This window comes from Eurosta solidaginis, chromosome 1 (genome assembly GCF_040869045.1).
Source record: "Eurosta solidaginis isolate ZX-2024a chromosome 1, ASM4086904v1, whole genome shotgun sequence".
Taxonomy (NCBI): domain Eukaryota; kingdom Metazoa; phylum Arthropoda; class Insecta; order Diptera; family Tephritidae; genus Eurosta; species Eurosta solidaginis.
Genome location: NC_090319.1, coordinates 312,217,844 through 312,238,728, shown reverse-complemented (window position 1 = coordinate 312,238,728; position 20,885 = coordinate 312,217,844). Strand labels below are relative to the sequence as shown.

Below are 20,885 nucleotides of genomic sequence, written 5' to 3'. Positions count from 1 at the left end.
CAAGTCGAATATAAAAAACAGAAATAATTTGAACGATAACAAAACAGCCTTAACACATCATTGTAGCGCTACGGGACATTGTCCAGATTTAGACAATGTGAGAATTTTGCAACAAGAGAAGCAATATAACAAGAGATACATACTTGAAATGCTTCATATTATCAATATAGAGAGCGAAAAACCGATAAATTTTAAAACAGACACGGAAAATTGTGCTTCGGCCTATAGGCAGCTAATAAGCAGAAACAAAAAGCGCTTTGAGAGTAATTTGTTAGTTTAATGTCCCACCAATATTCGTATTATAATGTTAGACAACAACAGTTTACCTGTAGCTGATATAAGTACATATATATGTATGCTGAGCGCCACGTACAGTTGGAGAAATTTGTACATGGTTGTTTTTGTCAAAATTTGTTTATATTTACGGTATTTATTTGTTTACATTATATTGTTTATATTCGTTTAATATGTAATCTTTTAAAATTAGTCGATCAGGCACAGCCAAGAGTGTAAGTTGTGTTATAAGGATGTACGTAAAATGCACTTTTTGATGTTTTTATTGTTTGTAATCTTTTCAGTCCTGAGGATGATCTCAGATTGAGGTCGAAATATCGATTAACATTAAACAAGTATATTTATTGAAAGATATAAAATATTTGGTTTTTATTTATGCGTGGCCTTGAGCTCGAAAAATTTAATAATTTAAATATTGAAGGCCGAAAAACAACAAATAAAAATAATCAGGATCGAAAAAAAATTTGATTGAGCCATGTCCGTCCGTCCGTCCGTCCGCCCGTTAACACGATAACTTGAGTAAATTTTGAGGTATCTTGATGAAATTTGGTATGTAGATTCCTGAGCACTCATCTCAGATCGCTATTTAAAATGAACGATATCGGACTATAACCACGCTCACTTTTTCGATATCGAAAATTTCGAAAAACCGAAAAAGTGCGATAATTCTTTACAAAAGACCCATAAAGCGACGAAACTTGGTAGATAAGTTGAACTTATGACGCAAAATAGAAAATTAGTAAAATTTTGGACAATGGGCGTGGCACCGCCCACTTTTAAAAGAAGGTAATTTAAAAATTTGCAAGCTGTAATTTGGCAGTCGCTGAAGATATCATGATGAAATTTGGCAGGAACGTTACACTTATTATTATATGTACGCTTAATAAAAGTTAGCAAAATCGGAGAAGGACCACGCCCACTTTTAAAAAAAAAATTTTTTTAAAGTAAAATTTTAACAAAAAATTTAATATCTTTACAGTATGTAAGTAAATTATGTCAAGATTCAACTCCAGTAATGATATGGTGCAACAAAATTCAAAAATTAAAGAAAATTTAAAAATGGGCGTGGCTCCGCCCTTTTTCGTTTAATTTGTCTAGGATACTTTTAACGCCATAAGTCGAACAAAAATTAACCAATCCTTTTGAAATTTGGTAGAGGCATAGATTTTATGGCGTTAACTGTTTTCTGTGAAAATGGGCGAAATCGGTTAATGCCACGCCCAGTTTTTATACACAGTCGTCCGTCTGTCCTTCCGCATGGCCGTTAACACGATAACTTCAGCAAAAATTGATATATCTTCACTAAACTCAGTTCACGTAGTTATCTGAACTCACTTTATCTTGGTATGAAAAATGAACGAAATCCAATATGACCACGCCCACTTTTTCTATATCGAAAATTACGAAAAATGAAAAAAATGCCATAATTCTATACCAAATACGAAAAAAGGGATGAAACATGGTAAGGTAATTGGATTGTTTTATTGACGCGAAATATAACTTTAGAAAAAACTTTATAAAATGGTTGTGACACCTACCATATTAAGTAGAAGAAAATGAAAAAGTTCTGCAGGGCGAAATAAAAAAACCCTTAAAATCTTGGCAGGTATTACATATATAAATAAATTAGCGGTATCCAACAAATGATGTTCTGGGTCACCCTGGTCCACATATGGTCGATATCTGGAAAACGCCTTTACATATACAACTACCACCACTCCCTTTTAAAACTCTCATTAATACCTTTAATTTGATACCCATATCGTACAAGCTCATTCTAGAGTCGCCCCTGGTCCACCTTTATGGCGATATTTCGAAAAGGCGAACACCTATACAACGAAGGCCCACTCCCTTTTAAAAATACTCATTAACACCTTTCATTTGATACCCATATCGTACAAACAAAGTCTAGAGTAACCCCTAGTCCAGAAAGGCCCACTCCCTCTTAAAATACTCATTAACTCCTTTCGTTTGATACCCATATTGCACAAACGAATTCTAGAGTCACCCCTGGTCCACCTTTTTGGCGATATCTCGAAACGGCGTCCACCTATGGAACTAAGGATTACTCCCTTTTAAAATACTCATTAACACCTTTCATTTGACACCATATCGTACAAACGCATTCTAGAGTCACACCTGGTCCTCCTTTATGGCTTTATCCCTAAATGGAGTCCACCTATAGAACTATGGCCCACTCCCTCATAAAATACTCTTTAATGCCTTTCATTTGATACACATGTCATACAAACACATTCCAGGGTTTCCCTCGGTTCATTTTGGTACATGGTTATTTTCCCTTATGTTGTCACCATAGCTCTCAACTAAGTATGTAATGTTCGGCTACAACCGAACTTAACCTTCCTTACTTGTTTTTTTTAATTTTGTTTTATTACTCAAAACAAAAAAAAAAAAAAAATTAAAAAAATTAAAAGAAAATGGTTAGAATTTTTTCGAAAACATTTTTGAAATTGACTAGAATAGTTTCAGTTACTCCAAAGAAATGAGATAGCGCTTAAAAAATGTTCAAATTTGAGTTTTTCGTAAAATTTTCTCGAATTATTTCGAAAAGATTTTTGGATTGGTTTTCATATATTCAGTTCCTGAAAAGTCCAGAAAAGTTTAATTAAAAAGTTCGAATTTTTTCGAAAACATTTTTGATATTGATAAGCATAGTTCCATTTACTCAAAAAAAAAAAAAAAAAAAAAAAAAAAAAAAAAAAAAAAAACACAAGAAAGGAAAACTTAACAAAATTTTTCGAATTTTTTGAAATCATTTTTAAGATTAGTAACTGAAACTATGGTACTAAAAAATGAGAAAACTATAAATAAAAGTTCGAATGTGAATTTTTCGTAAAATTTTGTCGAACTTTCCAATTTTTCGAAAAAAATGTTTATGATTGGTTTGTTAAGTTTCATAATTTAAATAACGCATTTTTTTTTAAATTTCTACTTCTATTTTTGTGTTCTCTGCTATATGTCAGTTAATATTTGTGAGCATTCACGCTGCTTCAACTGATAACCATGCAAGTAAGAAAGGATAATTTTACTGCATAAAGCCGAGCAAAGGGGAAGTGTGCTATTTGAACTACTATGTGTACTACACATACTATAAAATCATAAAAAATTTTGCAACTATTTACAAAAAAAAATTGCTGTTGTTTGTTCACATTCAATCGTCACACTACTTTTTGCTTAACTTTTTTTAAGGTGGCACACAACTACTCGTATCTACCTCATACGCTCACGTAATATTGCGCATAAAGCTTATGGTATTATATCACATAAGCTCCTACTTCCCGTATCTCACTGTAGCTTTCCTCTCTTTCCTCTACGCGCTAACGTACTTATACATTTACTAACTACAATCATGCTTTGTATGTCACGCATGTGTTGCAAAACTAAAATTACTCATACGCCCCGCTTTCCAGGTTGAAAAGCTGAGACTGCAGTTATTATTAGACTGATTCAGAAAAAAAAAATAACTTACTTTTACTGAGCAGTTACTTAGAAAGACTTAGACTATTAGGCCCAATTGCAGAAAGTCAAATTAGACAGATTTAAATTGACATGAGGCGTTAAAGTCATACTTGAGCTCGAATTCGAACCTAGAATCCGTTATCAATAAGCTGATAAAACATAGCCATTCTGCGCATTCAACCTGTAGATCTGGTTAAAAGAACATAGTATTAGCAACTGCAACGAAGCTCAGTGCCTTGGGGCAGCTTGAGCGCAGACTATACGGTCATAAAGGTATAGCGGTGGATGTTAGCGTTCATACTTCCCATGTGCCCAAATGGCGGACTAGGAGATACATGTGTACACCGATGGTTCCAAATAAGTGGAAGTAGTAGGGTCAGAGGCGTAAAAACCCGGAAATGAACAGATCCTACAATTTGCAAGATTAATAAGGTGTTTAACGGCGGAAATAATAGGCTAACGAAAGCAGTAGAAATGCTGGGATATAATAACTTGAACTGCAGTCGCGTGAAATTTTATATTGACAGCCTACCAGCAATTAAGGCAATAATCTCCCACAGCATAACAAAAGTGTTTTTGGGTTAATGCAATACCTGAAAAGAATCGGTATAGGGAGAAACATACGTCTATATTGAGTCCTAGAGCATATAGGAAGAGATGGGAATTAAGAAGCGATGGAGCTAGCTAAAAAAGGGGTACATTCCTAAAAGCTTGCTCCGTAGAAGAAGGCAAAAGTTACACATGATCGAACAAGCGGGGAAGGCACGGGCCCAATCGTGTCGAAAATCATGTGAAGGCCCTACAATCTTAGACAAACAAAGTTATGCTTTTAAAATAAGCCTTGCTAGTAATATCAGATGTAGGAAATGCCGTTTGGAAAAAGAAATTAGCGAGGACGTTTTGCGCTCTTACACTGCGCTCGCAAGGCTATTAGGAGTGGCGCATAGGTCCTAGAACACTTCTGGCATTTACCAAGAGGACGGAGTTATTTTATAACATATGTCCTGGTTTGTGATAGGTTTTTTCCCTGCTTGGTCGCTGATAAAACTTCTGGTAAGACTATGCACTCATTCATTTAATGTGAAGTCCTCACGGACTAGCCAGTTCAATATTAGCTTACATCGATTACTACGGGATGACTTCGGACACTATAGCAGACAATATCAGTAGTAGGTTTTGGGCCGCATCGGACACTGTGCGACACCCCGCAGCTGCTTTCTGTCTGCATCAAAATGTATATGCAATATCGTCAACTATAGTTTAGTTGATTTGGGGTATAAGATATAAAATAGTACTAAATCTAAACGTCTACAGTAGAGAACAAAATTTGCGCTGAGCTTATAATACTCTAATTAAAACGAACTTCCAATAAAAAACAGGAGTACACAGATTTCGAATGACAACTTTTATCCTGCTGAGTGTCACAGCGAACGTTATGGGGTCATCGTTTTGAGATCATATGCTAGAAAAACCATCCCCTATAATAGAAGTTTCATACACCTAGCTGTTTATTGTTCTCAAGAGACCCCACCGCCAGTTTTTGCTAATGGTGAGCAACGAAAGTAAGATTTTGAATGTAGAGGTCTTAGTATTGCCTCGGGTCTAAGTATTGGATCGGAGAAAAAATGTAACCTTATGTTGAACTCTAAAATTCAAACTTTTGATCTAAGTTACGTGGCGCTCAGCAAAAAGCCTAAGTTTGTGGGTAATAATACCCTCTTTGTTATTCAGTCCAAAATATTTTCTTAATGGAATATAGAAAATTACAAGATAGCTGAAAACACCAATGAGGCCACATTATTTTCAGTAAAAACAAAATGCCGTTAATGTCACAATGAAACTTTGTAATGCAAAATATGCTCCCGATACAGACAGCTAGTGACTATTTCACTTGGTCGTCACAACTGCTCACTGTCTATGTAACCGAGTACTGGGAACACATTTCACACTCACAATTTACCGCGCATGTAGATATACTAGAGTTCTAGCAGGCACGGGAAAATTACCGGGAAGGTCAGTTATGTTACGCCAATTCAGAAAAGAAGAACGCTGCTTACATGGCCATATTTCATGTAGTTGAAGAGTATGTAGAGAGCATACATCTTACATAAAGCATGCCAAAGTATTTACCAAAATAAACTTCGCATACGATGCGTGACTTTGTTTGTTTTGTAATGATATAAATCGGGTTAAGAAATTTTGAATAAGGTCTTTTGTCTATTCTGCCCCCCACATATTAAATTTATTGATTTTGCCACCCTTGCTAGTCATAAGTAAATTCTTGGAATAGTTTTTATTATCAAACTAGCAGACCTGGCAGACGTTGTTCTGCCCTAAATTTGGCCTATCTGCATTTTTTAATAAGCTTTTTCCGTCTACCTCTGCCCTCCCCCACCCCTCTTCACTTTTCCTGATCCCTTTATTCACTCCTCCTTCCGTCTTTTTCGCTTCATCTATCTCCATATTCGTGTATTATCGATGATAATGGTCATTTTCTGGATATAGATGCGGTACGTTCCGATAACTACCACCTACACGTGGAGAATCCTGTTTCTTTAACAGCCGAGGCTCTGGCGACTCCAAGTTCCTTATTGATCTAGGCAGTGAAAAGGCAGGACGGCCAAGAAGGTTTCATGCGGTCATACCAAATCGTTCTCGAAATGGTCGGGCTAGTAGCTTAACGGTGCTTGTAGCCGGAACGCAGGATTCACCACGGGTGAAATTGACATTTGAGCTGGAGAAGCTTTAAATAACGCTGGTAACCCCTTGAAGGTTGCACTACACAACCCCTTGAATCAATTTGATATTTTAGTCGCCTCTTACGACGGGCATACCTGCCGCGGATATATTCTAAGCGCCCTATCCCATTGGCTGAGGAAATTTCCACTCTAACCCCCTAGTTTCACGAGGAACTTCGAGTTGCCAGATCCTCTAGAGGATTTGTAGGGGCAGTTTAGATAGACAAATGGGTTGGAGAAACTATAAATTATGCTGGCAACCCCTTGAAAGTTGCCTTACACAACTTCTCGAATAATTTTCGCCTCTTATGACCTGGCGCGTGATGTGATGGTAGCGTACTCCTCGTACTTCGCCGGCGATCCTAGGTTCACGGCACGGGCAAGGCAACATCAAATTCTTAGATACCAGTTTTTTCAATTAGCATAAAATTTATCTAAGCAGGGTCGCCCCTCGGCAGTGTTTGGTAAGCACTCCGAGTGTATTTCTGTCATGAAAAGATCTCAGTGAAAACTCATCTACCTTGCAGATGTCGTTCGGAGTCGGCATAGAACAAGTAGGTCCCGTTTGGCCAATTTGTAGGAAAAATTAAAAGAAGCACGACGCAAGTTGGAAGAGAAGCTCGAAGCTCGGCCAAAATTTTTCGGTGGTTATCGCGCCTTATGTTACGACCGGCATACTTAAACAAAAATAAATGAAAGGCGCGATAACCTCCGAAGTGATCTAAGGCCGAACTTCTCTTCCAATTTGCGTCGTGCTCCTCTTGATTTTCCCTACAAATTAGCCGAACGGGACCTACATGTTTTATGCCGACTCCGAACGGCATCTGCAAGGCAAATGAGTTTTCACTGAGAGTTTTTCTCTTAGAAAAATTTTCTTCTAACTGAAAAACCTTATTTCTAAAATTTTGATGTTGCTTTGCCCGGCGTGCGAACCCAGGGTATACGGTGTGGTAGGCGGAGCACGCTACCATCACACCATGGAGGCCGTCATAAATAACGCCTGTATATTCTAGGTCCCCAACCCTCTGTAGCCGATCAGTTAAGATCTCGACAATTGAAAAACCCCTCCCTGCCTTTCACAAACTCGACATAATAAATAATGTAAAAAATCCGCACTTCATGCGAATGTGCCCGCATTGCTGACGGGGTTGAGCCGTAAAAATAGCGTGAAGGTCCCTCCCTGTATTTTTAAATACGAGCCATACAGTATAATCTTTTCGGTTTCAACCCAATGAAGGTTTGCATCTTTATTTTTATATTTACATGCGTAGGCTTATGTGTCTTCCCGTTTTTAACATATCAAAAGGAGATATATACAAAGATATGTTACGAGAGGTAAACTGGTTGTGCAGTATATATGGGGTATTCCATCCCATTTCGACCAATTTTGAACCCGACCCCTTTAGAATTGGCTGAAAGTTTTTCTTCTTTTTCTAGCTTAGGAAAACGTTTTTCAGAAGTTTTTCAAATTTTTTCATCCAACTCAAAAAAAGTTATGAAATTTAAAAAAACACCGTTTTTGTTTTCAAAATGCTATAAATTTTTAAAAAATTGACCGTTTGGGATCTTTTTTTTTAAATTTGTTTTTAAATGTACTTTTCGGAAAAAATTTTTAAAGTTTTTTTTTGTTATTTTTCAGTTTTTCGAGATTTTTCGAATTTCGGCCTTTTTTTCTCATAAAAAACTTCAATCAATTCTGCAATCATCCCCATTAATCCCGGAGTGGGCCGAGAATTTTTTTTTTTTTATTTAATTGAAAAAAAAAAACTTAAAAATTTTTTTTTGTATTTTTTCCGAAAAGTACATTTAAAAATATATTTAAAAAAAAATTATCCCAGACGGTCAATTTTTGAAAAAGTTATAGCATTTTGAAAAAAACACCGTTTTTTCAAAATATTTAAAACTTATTTTGAGTTGGAAAACGGTGTTTTTTTTTTAAATGCTATAACTTTTTCAAAAATTGACCGTGTGTGATCATTTTTTTTTTTTTTTAATATGTTTTTTCGGAAAAAATACAAAAAAAATTTTTAAAAATCTCGGCCCATTCCGGGATTAGTGGGGATGATTGCAGGATTGATTGAAGTTTTTTATGAGACAAAAAAAGGGGCGAAATTCGAAAAATCTCGAAAAACTGAAAAATTAAAAAAAAAAAAACTTTAAAAATTTTTTTGAATTTTTTCCGAAAAGTACATTTAAAAAAAAATTTAAAAAAAAAAAGATCACAAACGGTCAATTTTTGAAAAAGTTATAGTATTTTGAAAATAAAAACGGTGTTTTTTAAAATTCATAACTTTTTTTGAGTTGGATGAAAAAATTTGAAAAACTTCTGAAAAACGTCTTTCGTAAGTTAGAAAAGGAAGAAAAACTTTCAGCCAATTCTAAAGGGGTCGGGTTCAAAATTGGTCGAAATGGGATGGAATACCCCATATATATGTCTACCCACAAACAAACATACATGCACACATATAAATAAATCCGAAATTGTATACTTACATCAACATGTATGCCAGGGAATGGAAAAACTTTTGTATTCGGAAATTCGCCAGGTGTGTAGCGATAGAACTCCAATTGACCGCGATAAAATTTTGCTGAGTAGAGTGGTGTCCCTTCCAAATCATACAAACATCGTACGATGGCATGCTGACCACGTCTGACCGCTGGTGGTTCAATGATTAAATTGACATTTCGTAGTGCGCCTTCAACAATGGCTATTAATTTGCGTGTGTTTTTTGTTGTTGTTTGAGTTTTTTATTTGAACACCGAGAAAGACATAAACAATCGAGGATAATTAAGATTAATTATTGTATTAAAGTTGAAAAGTTCTGTTGCATAAAAAATAGTGAATAAACTGTAGAAAGGGCTACAAAATTTTAAATTTTTATTAAGACAGTTAAATTTTACATTTTTTAATTTTTATTTAAACAACAGTCAAGCTCGAGGCCAAATCAAAAATATAGAATTTAAACCACAAAATGATTATGTGTAAACATACATTTATCAATTTTTATTTATGACGATATTTTGAAAGAAAGAAAACCGCTATTTTAAAGTCAATAATAAAATTTACGAACAATGTTCTGGAATGCCTATGGGGTCACCGGTATCACCGATCATAGCGGACATAGTTGTGGATATTTTTAACTAGATTTGAACAAGATTCACCTCATAAACCCCGTTTATTGACCAAATATGTGGACGACCTCTTTGCCATTGCCAATACTAATGCTGTGAAAGACAATCTTAAAACCTTAAATAGTTATATAATATCCATCATATTTACATGCGAGGTCGATAAAGATGGACAATTGCCATTTGTGGACACTTTAGTTATAAGAAATTATAACCAGCTCTCCTTTGATTGGTTCAAAAAACCCACGGCGTCAGGCATACTCACTAACTTCTATTCGAAACATAATAAATCGACGATAATCAACACAACAAGTAACTTTATACGAAGGGTTCTCTCCATCAGGGACGAAATGTACCACAACAAAAATATAGAAATTAATAAAAAGGTTCTTACATACAATTGATTTCCGATATATTTAATAAATGGCAATATCCCAGATTTCTTTGCAAAACCCAACATCAGAAAAACAATGCACGATAACAATAAAATATACAAAACTTCCAATTATATTTCCGGACTATCAAATAGAATGAAATATTGGAATATATATGACAACGAGCGAGTGTAATTGACATTTACATACAATAACGCAATGCAAAAAGTTTTTAGTAGTACCAAGTACAAAATGGAAAAATATGAGAAATCTGACGTAATATACAAGATTCCATGCAACGGCGACGGGTCCCTCGTATGCAATAAAGTATATGTGGGCACTACAAAATCTAAACTGAAGACAAGGATTTCCGCGCATAAATCTAACATAAAAAACAGAGACCAGCCTAATGATAACAAAACGGCTTTAACCCAACATTGCAGAGCCACCGGTCATTCTCCAAATTTAGAAAACGTAGCTATATTCCAAACGGAGAGAGGATATACAAAGAGATTTACATTAGAGATGCTGCATACCAATAATACTTCAAGAGATCAACGCATGAATTTTAAAGCGGATACAGAGAAGTGCGCCTGTGCCTATAGGGATTTAATAAGCAACAATAAAAATGGTCCGTGAGAGTTTGTCCCTTTGTATGCCTCATCATGTTTGGCGTCGCGTACTTATAAATTAACGGTTCATTGTTTGTGTAATATTTTGTTTAAATCACTGTTTTTAGTTCCTTAAACACTCTTCTTTTGTAGGTTAGGTTAGGTTGAACTGGCCGGTCCATGAGGACTCTTCTTTTGTACTTATGTATATTTTTTAAATTGTTAAGTTAGTCGACCAGGTGCATTCCACGGTGTAAGCGTGTGCTTTGGAAATATTATATGTTTCTTGTTTTGAATATTATTAATGTTTCCAGTCCTGAAGATGACTTCAGAATGAAGTCGAAATATCGACATGAATAAAAATTGACAAATATATGTTTATACATAATCATTTTTTGGTTTAATTTCTATATAATTGATTTGGCCTAGAGCTTGACTATTATTTAAATATTAACCATGAAAGCCGGTAAAACAACAACAACAATTACTAAATTTTTTTTTTTTTTTTTGTATAACTCTACTAAGCCTTTGGGGAAAAGCTTTGTATATTGAATTATCAATGCTAACCGCTTCATTATTATATAGGCAGATGGGCTCAAGGCAATGACCATTAAAACAAAATACATGTGGTGTCGGCAATGAATTTTATGTATTTATTTATATCAGTCCACAAAGTACACGGGTTAATCTGTAACTTATATAAACTGTTGTAAGGAGGGTCTTGTCGAAGACCGGAGCATAACTCAGTCAATTCAGACTAAAGAAGACACCTGCTTAAATATTGCATTCCCCACACCTCGGGTAAATAGAACCGCAGAGGGCTCCCACGGTATTGCCGGCACTCTACGACCTGAAATCGTCATGCGTGACCATTCCAGCCAGCGCATCACCGTTATCGACGTGACCTTGCCATACGAAAATAGAGTGGAATCTTTCAAGGAGGCTCTTTAGCAAAAGCTAGAGAAATATCAAACTCTAGCTGACCAGCTGACGGCGCTTGGCTACGTGGTCACGGTGGAGGCATTTTTGGTTTAAGCCCTGGACATATACGTGGAACACGTAGGCGGCACCAGACAAAACCCCGGCACATCCACATGAAGATAACACAGCTCTTATGCTCAAGCCAATCAATGTTTAGTTGTGAGAATGTATCTGGCAATAACTTGTTATTTGTGGTTTTTAGTGAGCATGTAACGTGCTTGTAAATGAAAGGCATCTTTTTATCAGTAATCTTTATTTATTTGAAACCAACCACTGATTAATGGAAGGGTTGACAGGCGCAAGATTGAAGGACAGGATCCGGCTGCGGATGAAATCGGTGGACAGGTGACGAAATGGGTCAGCGGTGTGTCGGTGGATAGATGACTTACGATTGTTGTTTTACTCAGTTAGCGTTAATCGGGCTTCGGTGAACGGTGTATGGTGAAGGGTTTTGCAGCGGACTACTGTCTTAACGATCAGTAGAAGGACAGCTTACTGTTGCTGGTGTACTTAGTGAACATTGATCAGGTTTTGTTGAACTCTTGCGACGTCTTGCAGCGGACTACTGGCAGATGTCCGGGATGAATTGGTGGATCCGTTCTCAAGCAACTATTGGTTTTTGAATCGGTATCAGGGATTCGTAGATGACGAATTCGTGAATTGGTGGATGTCGGTGAGTAGGACTGGTGAATCGGTGCTGACGAACCGAAGGATCGATTCCCAAGCAAATGTTGGTTCATGAAGTCAATACCTGATGAATCCAAAAATACAAATCGGTGGGTTGCTGGGTGCCGGTGGATCAGTAATAACAAATCTGGAGATCAATTCCGAAGCAACTGATTTTTGATGGAATCGATACCCGGCGAAGGGTAAATGACGGATCCGTAGATTGTTGTATGGGAATGGTTGTTGTTGTTGCAGCGGTAAAAAAATTCCCTAAGTTTTTGGTTAGTGGTATAAACAATGATGGGTCCCTGCCGAATATAAATCCGGTACGTGACATGCACCATTAAGATACTATCCCGATCATCTCGGGAATGATCATATATGACTGCATTGAGCATTTTAGGCTATCCCCCCCCCACCGCTTGAGTCTGTAAGCAAAATTGAGGTCGCCGGAACCACGCCTGCTAAATATGTATATGATACATTCATATTTGGAACAGGATTCGCCTCGCACAGGTGAGGTTGACATCTGGGTTGTGGAGCTATAAACTGTGCTAATAAACTTCTAGAATGCTTTGTTGGGATTGGTGAACCTGATATGCGCAGATGCTGAATCGGTTAATCGACTTCCAAGCAACCGGTGGTTGGCAAAATGGATGTCATGCTTGTGGCAGCTTAAAAATCGGTGGATGATGAGTCGATTGATCATTGCAACCGGTAGTTGAATCAGCGAATGTTTACCTAGACTTCTTATGTGGTGGTGGTCCGTATGTACAGTAGACTGGGTTGAAAAAAAGTTGCTAATGTCCGCCCCTAAATTTGAAGATTACGTTGAGAGGGTTTCGGAAAAAATTTTTTTTTATTTTTTTCTATCCTCCGAAATACAGCCAAAAAGGTTTTTTCGTTGTAACTTGGTTATTTGACGTCCGATTTTTAAAATTGATATGTCATTATTTTGGCCTTGAGAAGCTTCACATTTCCGTTTAATGTCCTTTTAAGCTATGTAGTCGTTTTTACATGATTAGGTCAGCTAACAAAAATTTACCCCCCTAATGTATGTTTTTTTCCTTGCCAAACGAAAGTACTTGAAAATTCAAGAAAATGTTGCTTTACTGAAATAATAAACAAAGAAGTTATAGCACTTTCAATATTTATTGCAACCGTTATTTTACCTGATTATTATTTTATTTAGACCTGAAACTCATAATATTTTTGGAGTAAAAATTACAGGGTTTGCATTGAAAAGTTAATAAACATATGGCAAATAAATAAAATCAACTTTTTTTCTGGGTATTGGACAAACCTACTTTTTCGTAGAGATTGAGGCTTAAGCAAACAAAGTACTATCTACGTTTTTCGGGGGTGGGGGGGGGGGGGGGGGGGGTAAAATTTTGTTAGCTGACCTAATCATGTAAAAACGACTACATAGCTTAAAAGGACATTAAACGGAAATGTGAAGCTTCTCAAGGCCAAAATAATGACATATCAATTTTAAAAATCGGACGTCAAATAACCAAGTTACAACGAAAAAACCTTTTTGGCTGTATTTCGGAGGATCAAAAAAAATTTAAAAAAATTTTTCCGAAACCCTCTCAACATAATCTTCAAATTTAGGGGCGGACATTAGCAAATTTTTTTTTTGTATGGGGACCAACCCAGTCTAGTGTACATTCACGATGTACACACCTATGTCTGGGATTAATAAGAGGTAGGAACTAGGTTCCTTGGAGGAGAATAAGATCAATGTTGACCAAATGTATTCTCGCAAAATCTAGCAATTTAGCACCGAGTTTCCGAAAAAATTGAATGAAACTTAAAAAAATGTATCTAACTAATATTTTTTTTTTGCCTTGGACCCAGGATTACTTGAACGAAGTATACAACGCATTATGTGGATCACATTGTATATTTAAATTGGCATAGAATGTACCTAAACATATTGACATACTATGTATTTCAACTTGCATTCAAATCGCATTTCGTGGGCGACAGTCAGTCTGATTGCATTCAGAATATAAATTTCAGTAAATGATTTGCATCACAAAATAAATATACATACATACATATAAGTGCATTAATGAACACGCACTCAAATCGATGGTAATGTATCGTTATATGTGCACACGTAAAGCTAGCACAGAGCCGCATACGGATGAATAAAATAAAATATAAATTTACTATTTGCATCCTTTTTTTTTTTTTTTTTTTTGCATGCAACCATGATTTGACAGCCAAACAATGGCATTGATGCACGAAATGTTTGAACTTCTCACAATATCGTTTTACATGAACTCATACGTGCAGCATTTATATTTACATACATATGTATTTATGTAAATTTAAAAAATACTATATAGATATATTAAGGCATATATTATAGTTTATGTGTTCAATCGTGCTTACATGACAGTTTTATGCGCAATTACAGCGACAACAACAACTACAAGTATATGCAGTATGTGTAAACCATGAAGAGAAGTCAGTAACTAGTGATACAAATTTCTGGTTCGGAACTCGACCTAAAGTGTCAAATAAGTACTAGCTTGTAAGTGAGAAGAATTTTCTATAGTTACTAAATCGACAGATCAAATTTTTATATTTGATATTTAACATATATTTGAAAAGGAGGGTATCTACAAAAAAACTGCTACCAACTTCAAAGAGCTTCGAATATGAGTAGGCCTTTCTTTTCCAAGCTTTCCTGCTGACCTTCCCACTGTTTCGAAACTATCGAAAAAGGGATAACATAGTACTAAAAGCAACATGTAGAATTTCTTTCCATAAAACTGTTACTTTAGTTCGGATATATCGAAATAGTGTCAATAAATCACCTAGTTTTAAAGTGAAAGCTTTTAAAGAAAATGTATAATGGCTGTGAGAGGGCGAAGTAATATTTGATGCGAATGCACTAGAAGTGCATTAGTTTTCAACTAGAGATTTTTTCTACCGGGAATATATATACACCAATGTTTAGGTATATTTGTTCTAAGCGAGCACAATCGGTTTAGTTTAAGCATTTCTAACAATGCCATAACATGTGTTCTCGTTTAAGCATATTAAATGCAATACTAATATTTTCCAAACGTAAACTTGTACGTATATTGACGTATTTACGTAAATGTTTGGTCACAGTAGTTCATTTTTTCCTTTATATTAATTCGGTTGAATGTTTGTCCGCATATTCAATACAAATCTCGCCATCGATTTTTAAGTAACTTATCATTGAACTTCAAACGTGAAACTTCACAGATACGCTAAGACACTGTGACAAAGGAACAAAATAAAAAAAATCCGTTAGGTGGCGACGGATCGAAATAATTAGATGAGAAATTGATAACTTGAAACCGGCTTTTAAGTAACTTCTCGATAAAAATTATAGACTTGAAGTTTCAAACTGAATTCAGAGGAGGAATCTCCCTGGTAATTTATAACAAACTGCCCATTGAGCTTCAAACGTAGTTGGAAGGTCGGTGACAATACATAAATAGGTAGCAAAGCTTCGATAGGTGGTGCACTGGTCGCGATATTTAGAAATCTCATCAGAATTTTGAAAAGTGTTCGGTTGAGTTTAAAATAGCTTCCGTATAAGCTAGAGACCTGAAATTTTGAACGAAGCTCAGAGCCCAATGAAAATTCAATACCTAGCATTCAAAATTGTACTTTATATGCCAGTAATAGAGATACTTAGAGATATTTTGAAAATACATGCAGAACAAAGAGATAATAGCAATCGATTTTTAAATGTCCTAGACTAGGAACTATTTAACTAAAACATATTTGATTCATCGATACACTAAAAAATTTACAACAAAAAAATTTTCAAAAATATTGTTATCAAGTGTCAAAACTGAGTTGCCGAATTCTTCGGCCAAGTATTTAATTCAATATTCATTTATAAAGGGGGCAAAATTCTTTAAATATTAAATTTTTTTTAATTTAAAAAAGCTTCAGTGTCCTAATAATTTGAGACAAACCGGTTTCCGCGTTGTGCCATCATCAGTGTCGATTTTCGTTCGTTCGTTAAAAAAAAAAAAGAGAACGAAAATCGACACTGATGATGGCACAACGCCGAAACCGGTTTGTCTCAAACCCAAATTTGACAAGGGATAACGGAAAATCGTTCCAATATACATCATTTATCAACCCTGTCGGAAAATCAACAAAACAAAATAAGTCAGCTTCTACAGATGATAATTTTAAACGAAATACTGAACGCCACGGCGTATACGTAACATATTGTTCACGTACATATACCTAGTCAGGGACATCATAAACATTGCTTCATAAAAGTTGCGTTATACAGCATCAACTTAACAACAAAGTGATCAAGTAAACTTATAGTTCAGCTTCAGTCACGTGCACAGAAACTTGAAGAGTTAAGGTGTTGGAGCCTAGGGTGAAATTGCTTCTCATAAAATGGTATTTATTATTAAAAATTTACTCGGTTTTCTCATTTCAGAGGTGCAAAAAACTATGGAAGGACTTATTGTGGGGAGTTCAGGTTTAAGTATGAAGTATTAAGCTTTTTACAGGGTTCAATATTTGCTACGCCGTCAAATTGTGCCTCTTCAAGATTTGTTGCAGTTTGACCAAATGCCTCATGTGTCCCCTAATCTTTATCTAGAAATTATTTAGCAAAAATTATTTGTATCGAGGTCATTTTTGAAGGCAGACAAACAAATTTTTGAGCAGAACAGAGTTAGGCAGGTACGGTAGTATATAAATTGAGGTTTTACAGAGTAAACAACTGTACTCTAACCTCCACCAGAAAGGGAACACAAATTGAAATTTGTATGTACGCTTCTAGCCAGTACATGGTTAGTTGTTAAATATGACTTTTTACTGGGGATTAAAAAACTTTGCTTTTAATCAAAACTTAAACATTGGAAAATACCTATGACAACTGCATATACAGACAAAAAATTTACACTTTGTATAAAGCAAAATCTAAAACACCCTGCGGATAAAATGGTGTCAAATCTCAATGCAAATATGGAAAGATATTTTATTTTATCTTATAAGACTTAAAATAATTGGGCTGCAAAACTGCATACAAAACAAATTTCAGAGAACAACTAAAAAGTTCGAATATTTTGTCAAATTTTCTCGAATGTGCAAATTTTTTCGGAAATGCATGTTTCAGATGCAAAATTCATAGAAATGTTTTCCTAAAATAATGAATATAAAAAACGATTTAATTGACTAAACTTTATAAAAAAAACTTGTCACCGTAATGAAATTTTTCTTTTTTGAGCTTACTATTATATAAAAAATTTACTACGGTAAAAAATATGTACAGTTTTATGCCGAATAAAATTAATGTTTAACTTCCCTCTGCGGAAATCTTTAGTTCAAAACTAACGCGCTTCTAGTATATTCGGAACCACTACCAGTTTGCTCGCAAACTCTTTTACATGCTTTCAACTGGCGAATTTAGCATAGCGATTTTCAAGGCGGTGGAAATTGTCACAGCCACTATTTCGATAGTTACGAACTAGTGCAAACAATTTATCGGACTGAAGCTCTCCACGCTGCTTGTTGCATGATGAGGGCATAACCACTTTTTCGATAGTTTTGAAACAATAGGAAATTCAAACAGGAAGTTTTTTTGTAGATAATTTATTTCTCAAATATATGTTAAACACGATATATAAAAACCCAAACTGTCGATTTTATGCCTAGAGAAAATTTAGTTTCTATCAAACTAGAACTTATTTGGCATTTTAGCTGTGGTACGAACTACAAATTTGTATTTCTAGTTACAGACTCCCCTTCAGGACCATTTATGTAACGTTTTTTGTTAAAACTTTGCAAAACTATTCATTCGACCCTGCAAATCTTAACTTAAGCTTTATTGTTTTCTAAGTGTGTTAGTCGTTTACATGAACAACTTAAAATTGTTAGTCTTCCACACGAAGAACTGAAACGTGCTTGTCTTCCATGCGACTAAGTAAGTGTGATAGTTTTCCATGCAACGAACCGAAAAGTTTTCGTCTTCAATGGAACCTACGATATGTATATGGTCTCGATTATAAAAAAGGGTCCTTGGCTTGTAACTCATCAGCCCAATACTAAATGTTCCCTCGGAATTTTTTTCTCGCGGATTTTTTTATTCTCGCGGAAAAATGTCTCCAATTCTTTTCTCCCAGGGAGAACAATAATATGGGAATAGGAATTTCGAATTTTCGAAGTCAGTTATTTTGTTAATTGAAGTTTCGTTGCGCATATCTTATTTTGTTTAAAAATTTGAATTATTGTTGCTAACTTATGTGAAATTAAGAAATAAAATATAAGCAATGCAGTATTGTATTTCATAAAGTATTCAATGAAATGAGTAATGAATTGATGCCACAGCAATATCAACAGAGGAGTATAAGGAGAAGAAGACGGCGGGATAACACAAATCCGCTGGAGTTGACTGCTTCCATTCAGCAAAGCATATTTCGTCGAGTTGAATTCGCCTTTCGTACTATGCCACAATCTATTTAAGCCTTCTTAAAAAATCCTTCCGCAATTTCTGGATGGCTGCATCACATATATCAAGAGCTCTTCCCTTGTTTATGATATACTCCTCGACTAAAAATAAGGAATATTATGGTAGGATGTACATATTTTAGCACAAATTTTTACAAATAAGTGTTCTTTCTTAAAAGAACCAATTTACTTTAACTATTTTGATGCATTCCCTTTAATTTAACAAGTGAAAAAACTCCTAAGAAATGGCAGTGAAATCTCCCTCTCACTCAAATGCATAATACCTACTTTTCTCCCGTAACGGGTTTCCGCTTTTTCTAGCATTGTTCAGAATAAGAGGAATGGGAGAAGGGAAAAAACTCGCAAAGAATTTTTTTTTTAGAATTAGGCTGTATATATTCCACCATCGACGCGTTCGATAACACTCTAACCTTCAAGGCCCATGCCACCGAGATTGTTTCTAAAGTACAAAGTCGCAAAAAAATCCTCAAGTCGCTTGCCGCCAGCATATGGGAAAAAATAAAGAAATGTTGCTAACCACGTACAAAGAAATTGGGCGGCCGCTCATGAGCTACGCGTCACCAATATGGTCTCCTGGTCCTAAAAATACACACTGGAAAAGGCTACAGACCAATCAAAATGCTGCAACCAGAACTGCCAGCGGATATCTCCTTATGACCCTCGAACCCCATCTACATAGTGAAACCAAAGAGCTCAATATTAAAGAGCACAGCGAAATGCTGAACAAGCAGTTCTTGCTTAATTGTCACAAACCAGGACATTCTAGCAAGCAACTGCTTGATTTGGACCGCCTCGGCGGGGATTAAGAGAACATCTCCTAAAGCACTACGAGGAGATCCGGCACCTGCCAACACAGCCGTTTGATCCAGGCAAGCATAAGCAGGCCCTTAGCCAAATCCACACTAAATCGGTGAACGCCTTTGCCTAGACGCGCCCGGTGAACCCTGTTATTAATAAGCAATATCCCACCCTTGCAGAAGAAGAAAGCAAACTAACAAGGGAGACACGAGTCACCCTGGCCCTACTTCGTTCTGTATACTGTAACAGGTTAAACTCTTACCTGCTCAGAATCAACGCCGAATGTATGTGCTGAATGTGATGTGTCCCCACATAACACCAAGCATATTTTCAACTGCAATGTGCAACCTACGCCTCTAACACCTATCTCTCTATGGTCCGCCCCTGTTGAAACAGCCAATTTCCTTGGACTCCCGTTAGAGGACTTTAATGACAATGTGTAAGTGGTCATTCCCATTGAATGGGGCTAAGCACTGTTAATACCAAAACTACAACAATAATATTGCTCGACTCTACTCAGCTTTCTAGAGTTTTCTGAAGGAGTTATCTGCCTAAACGCTGCACTTAAGTTCAATTTAACGCACTTGGAAGACCATTAAAAAATAATCAAAAAAGAAGCGAACGTTCGTTGATTTCCGACTAATATATGTCCTTTTTTTAAACGGTTTTTTTAGCTTGATTTGACAGGGTGGACGGCCGGCCGGCACGAATTTTTTAATTGAAATTTAAGTAACTTCCCGATAAGCTACAAGCTGGCAACTTGGAATATAGTCCAGAACCCGATGACAATGCAATAATAGGAAAAAAACTCCGATAGGTGTCGCATGGATCAAAATATTTCAAAAAATCGTATTTATGGCCCGATTTGGTTCATATCTGGAACACAAAATACCCTGACGAATATTAGTGACACTAAGTGATACTCACGTCACTAGTCTGATGCTAAGTAAATGAAGCCACAATAACAATAAAGCAGGCAGTCACTTGTATCTACATAAACGAATCAATCATTATGTCTACATATATGTACGTACACGCAGAGGAGAGAGACGCACAAACACATGCATATATCTTCTCTGAGATGCTCACAAAAGTAGGCAATAATTTGTGCAAGTATCACCCACATATACACGCGCATATGAGAAGTTTAAACGTAGTTATAGCTAGTAATTTTATAGCTGGTAACTAACTAGTAAATTCTAGAAATAGAAATGCATAGAAATATGCCAATGAGGAAAGCAAGCAATATAAAAGCAGCACCAGCTGAGGCACAATGAATCAGTTTGATTTAAGCACGCTATCTGTCGAGAAGTAGTATT

The 20,885-nt window shown here is 35.9% G+C and overlaps 1 protein-coding gene across 13 annotated transcripts in view; it reads right to left on the bottom strand.

Moving 5' to 3' along the window:
• LOC137237648 (uncharacterized) overlaps positions 1 to 20,885 on the bottom strand; it is a 548,551-nt gene that overhangs the window by 163,964 nt on the left and 363,702 nt on the right. For all 13 annotated transcript variants that reach the window (XM_067761531.1, XM_067761537.1, XM_067761536.1 and 10 more), the window contains one exon: positions 9,006 to 9,220. In XM_067761531.1, the coding sequence (XP_067617632.1) occupies positions 9,006 to 9,220 (215 nt within the window). The remainder of the gene's footprint in view (positions 1 to 9,005; positions 9,221 to 20,885) is intronic.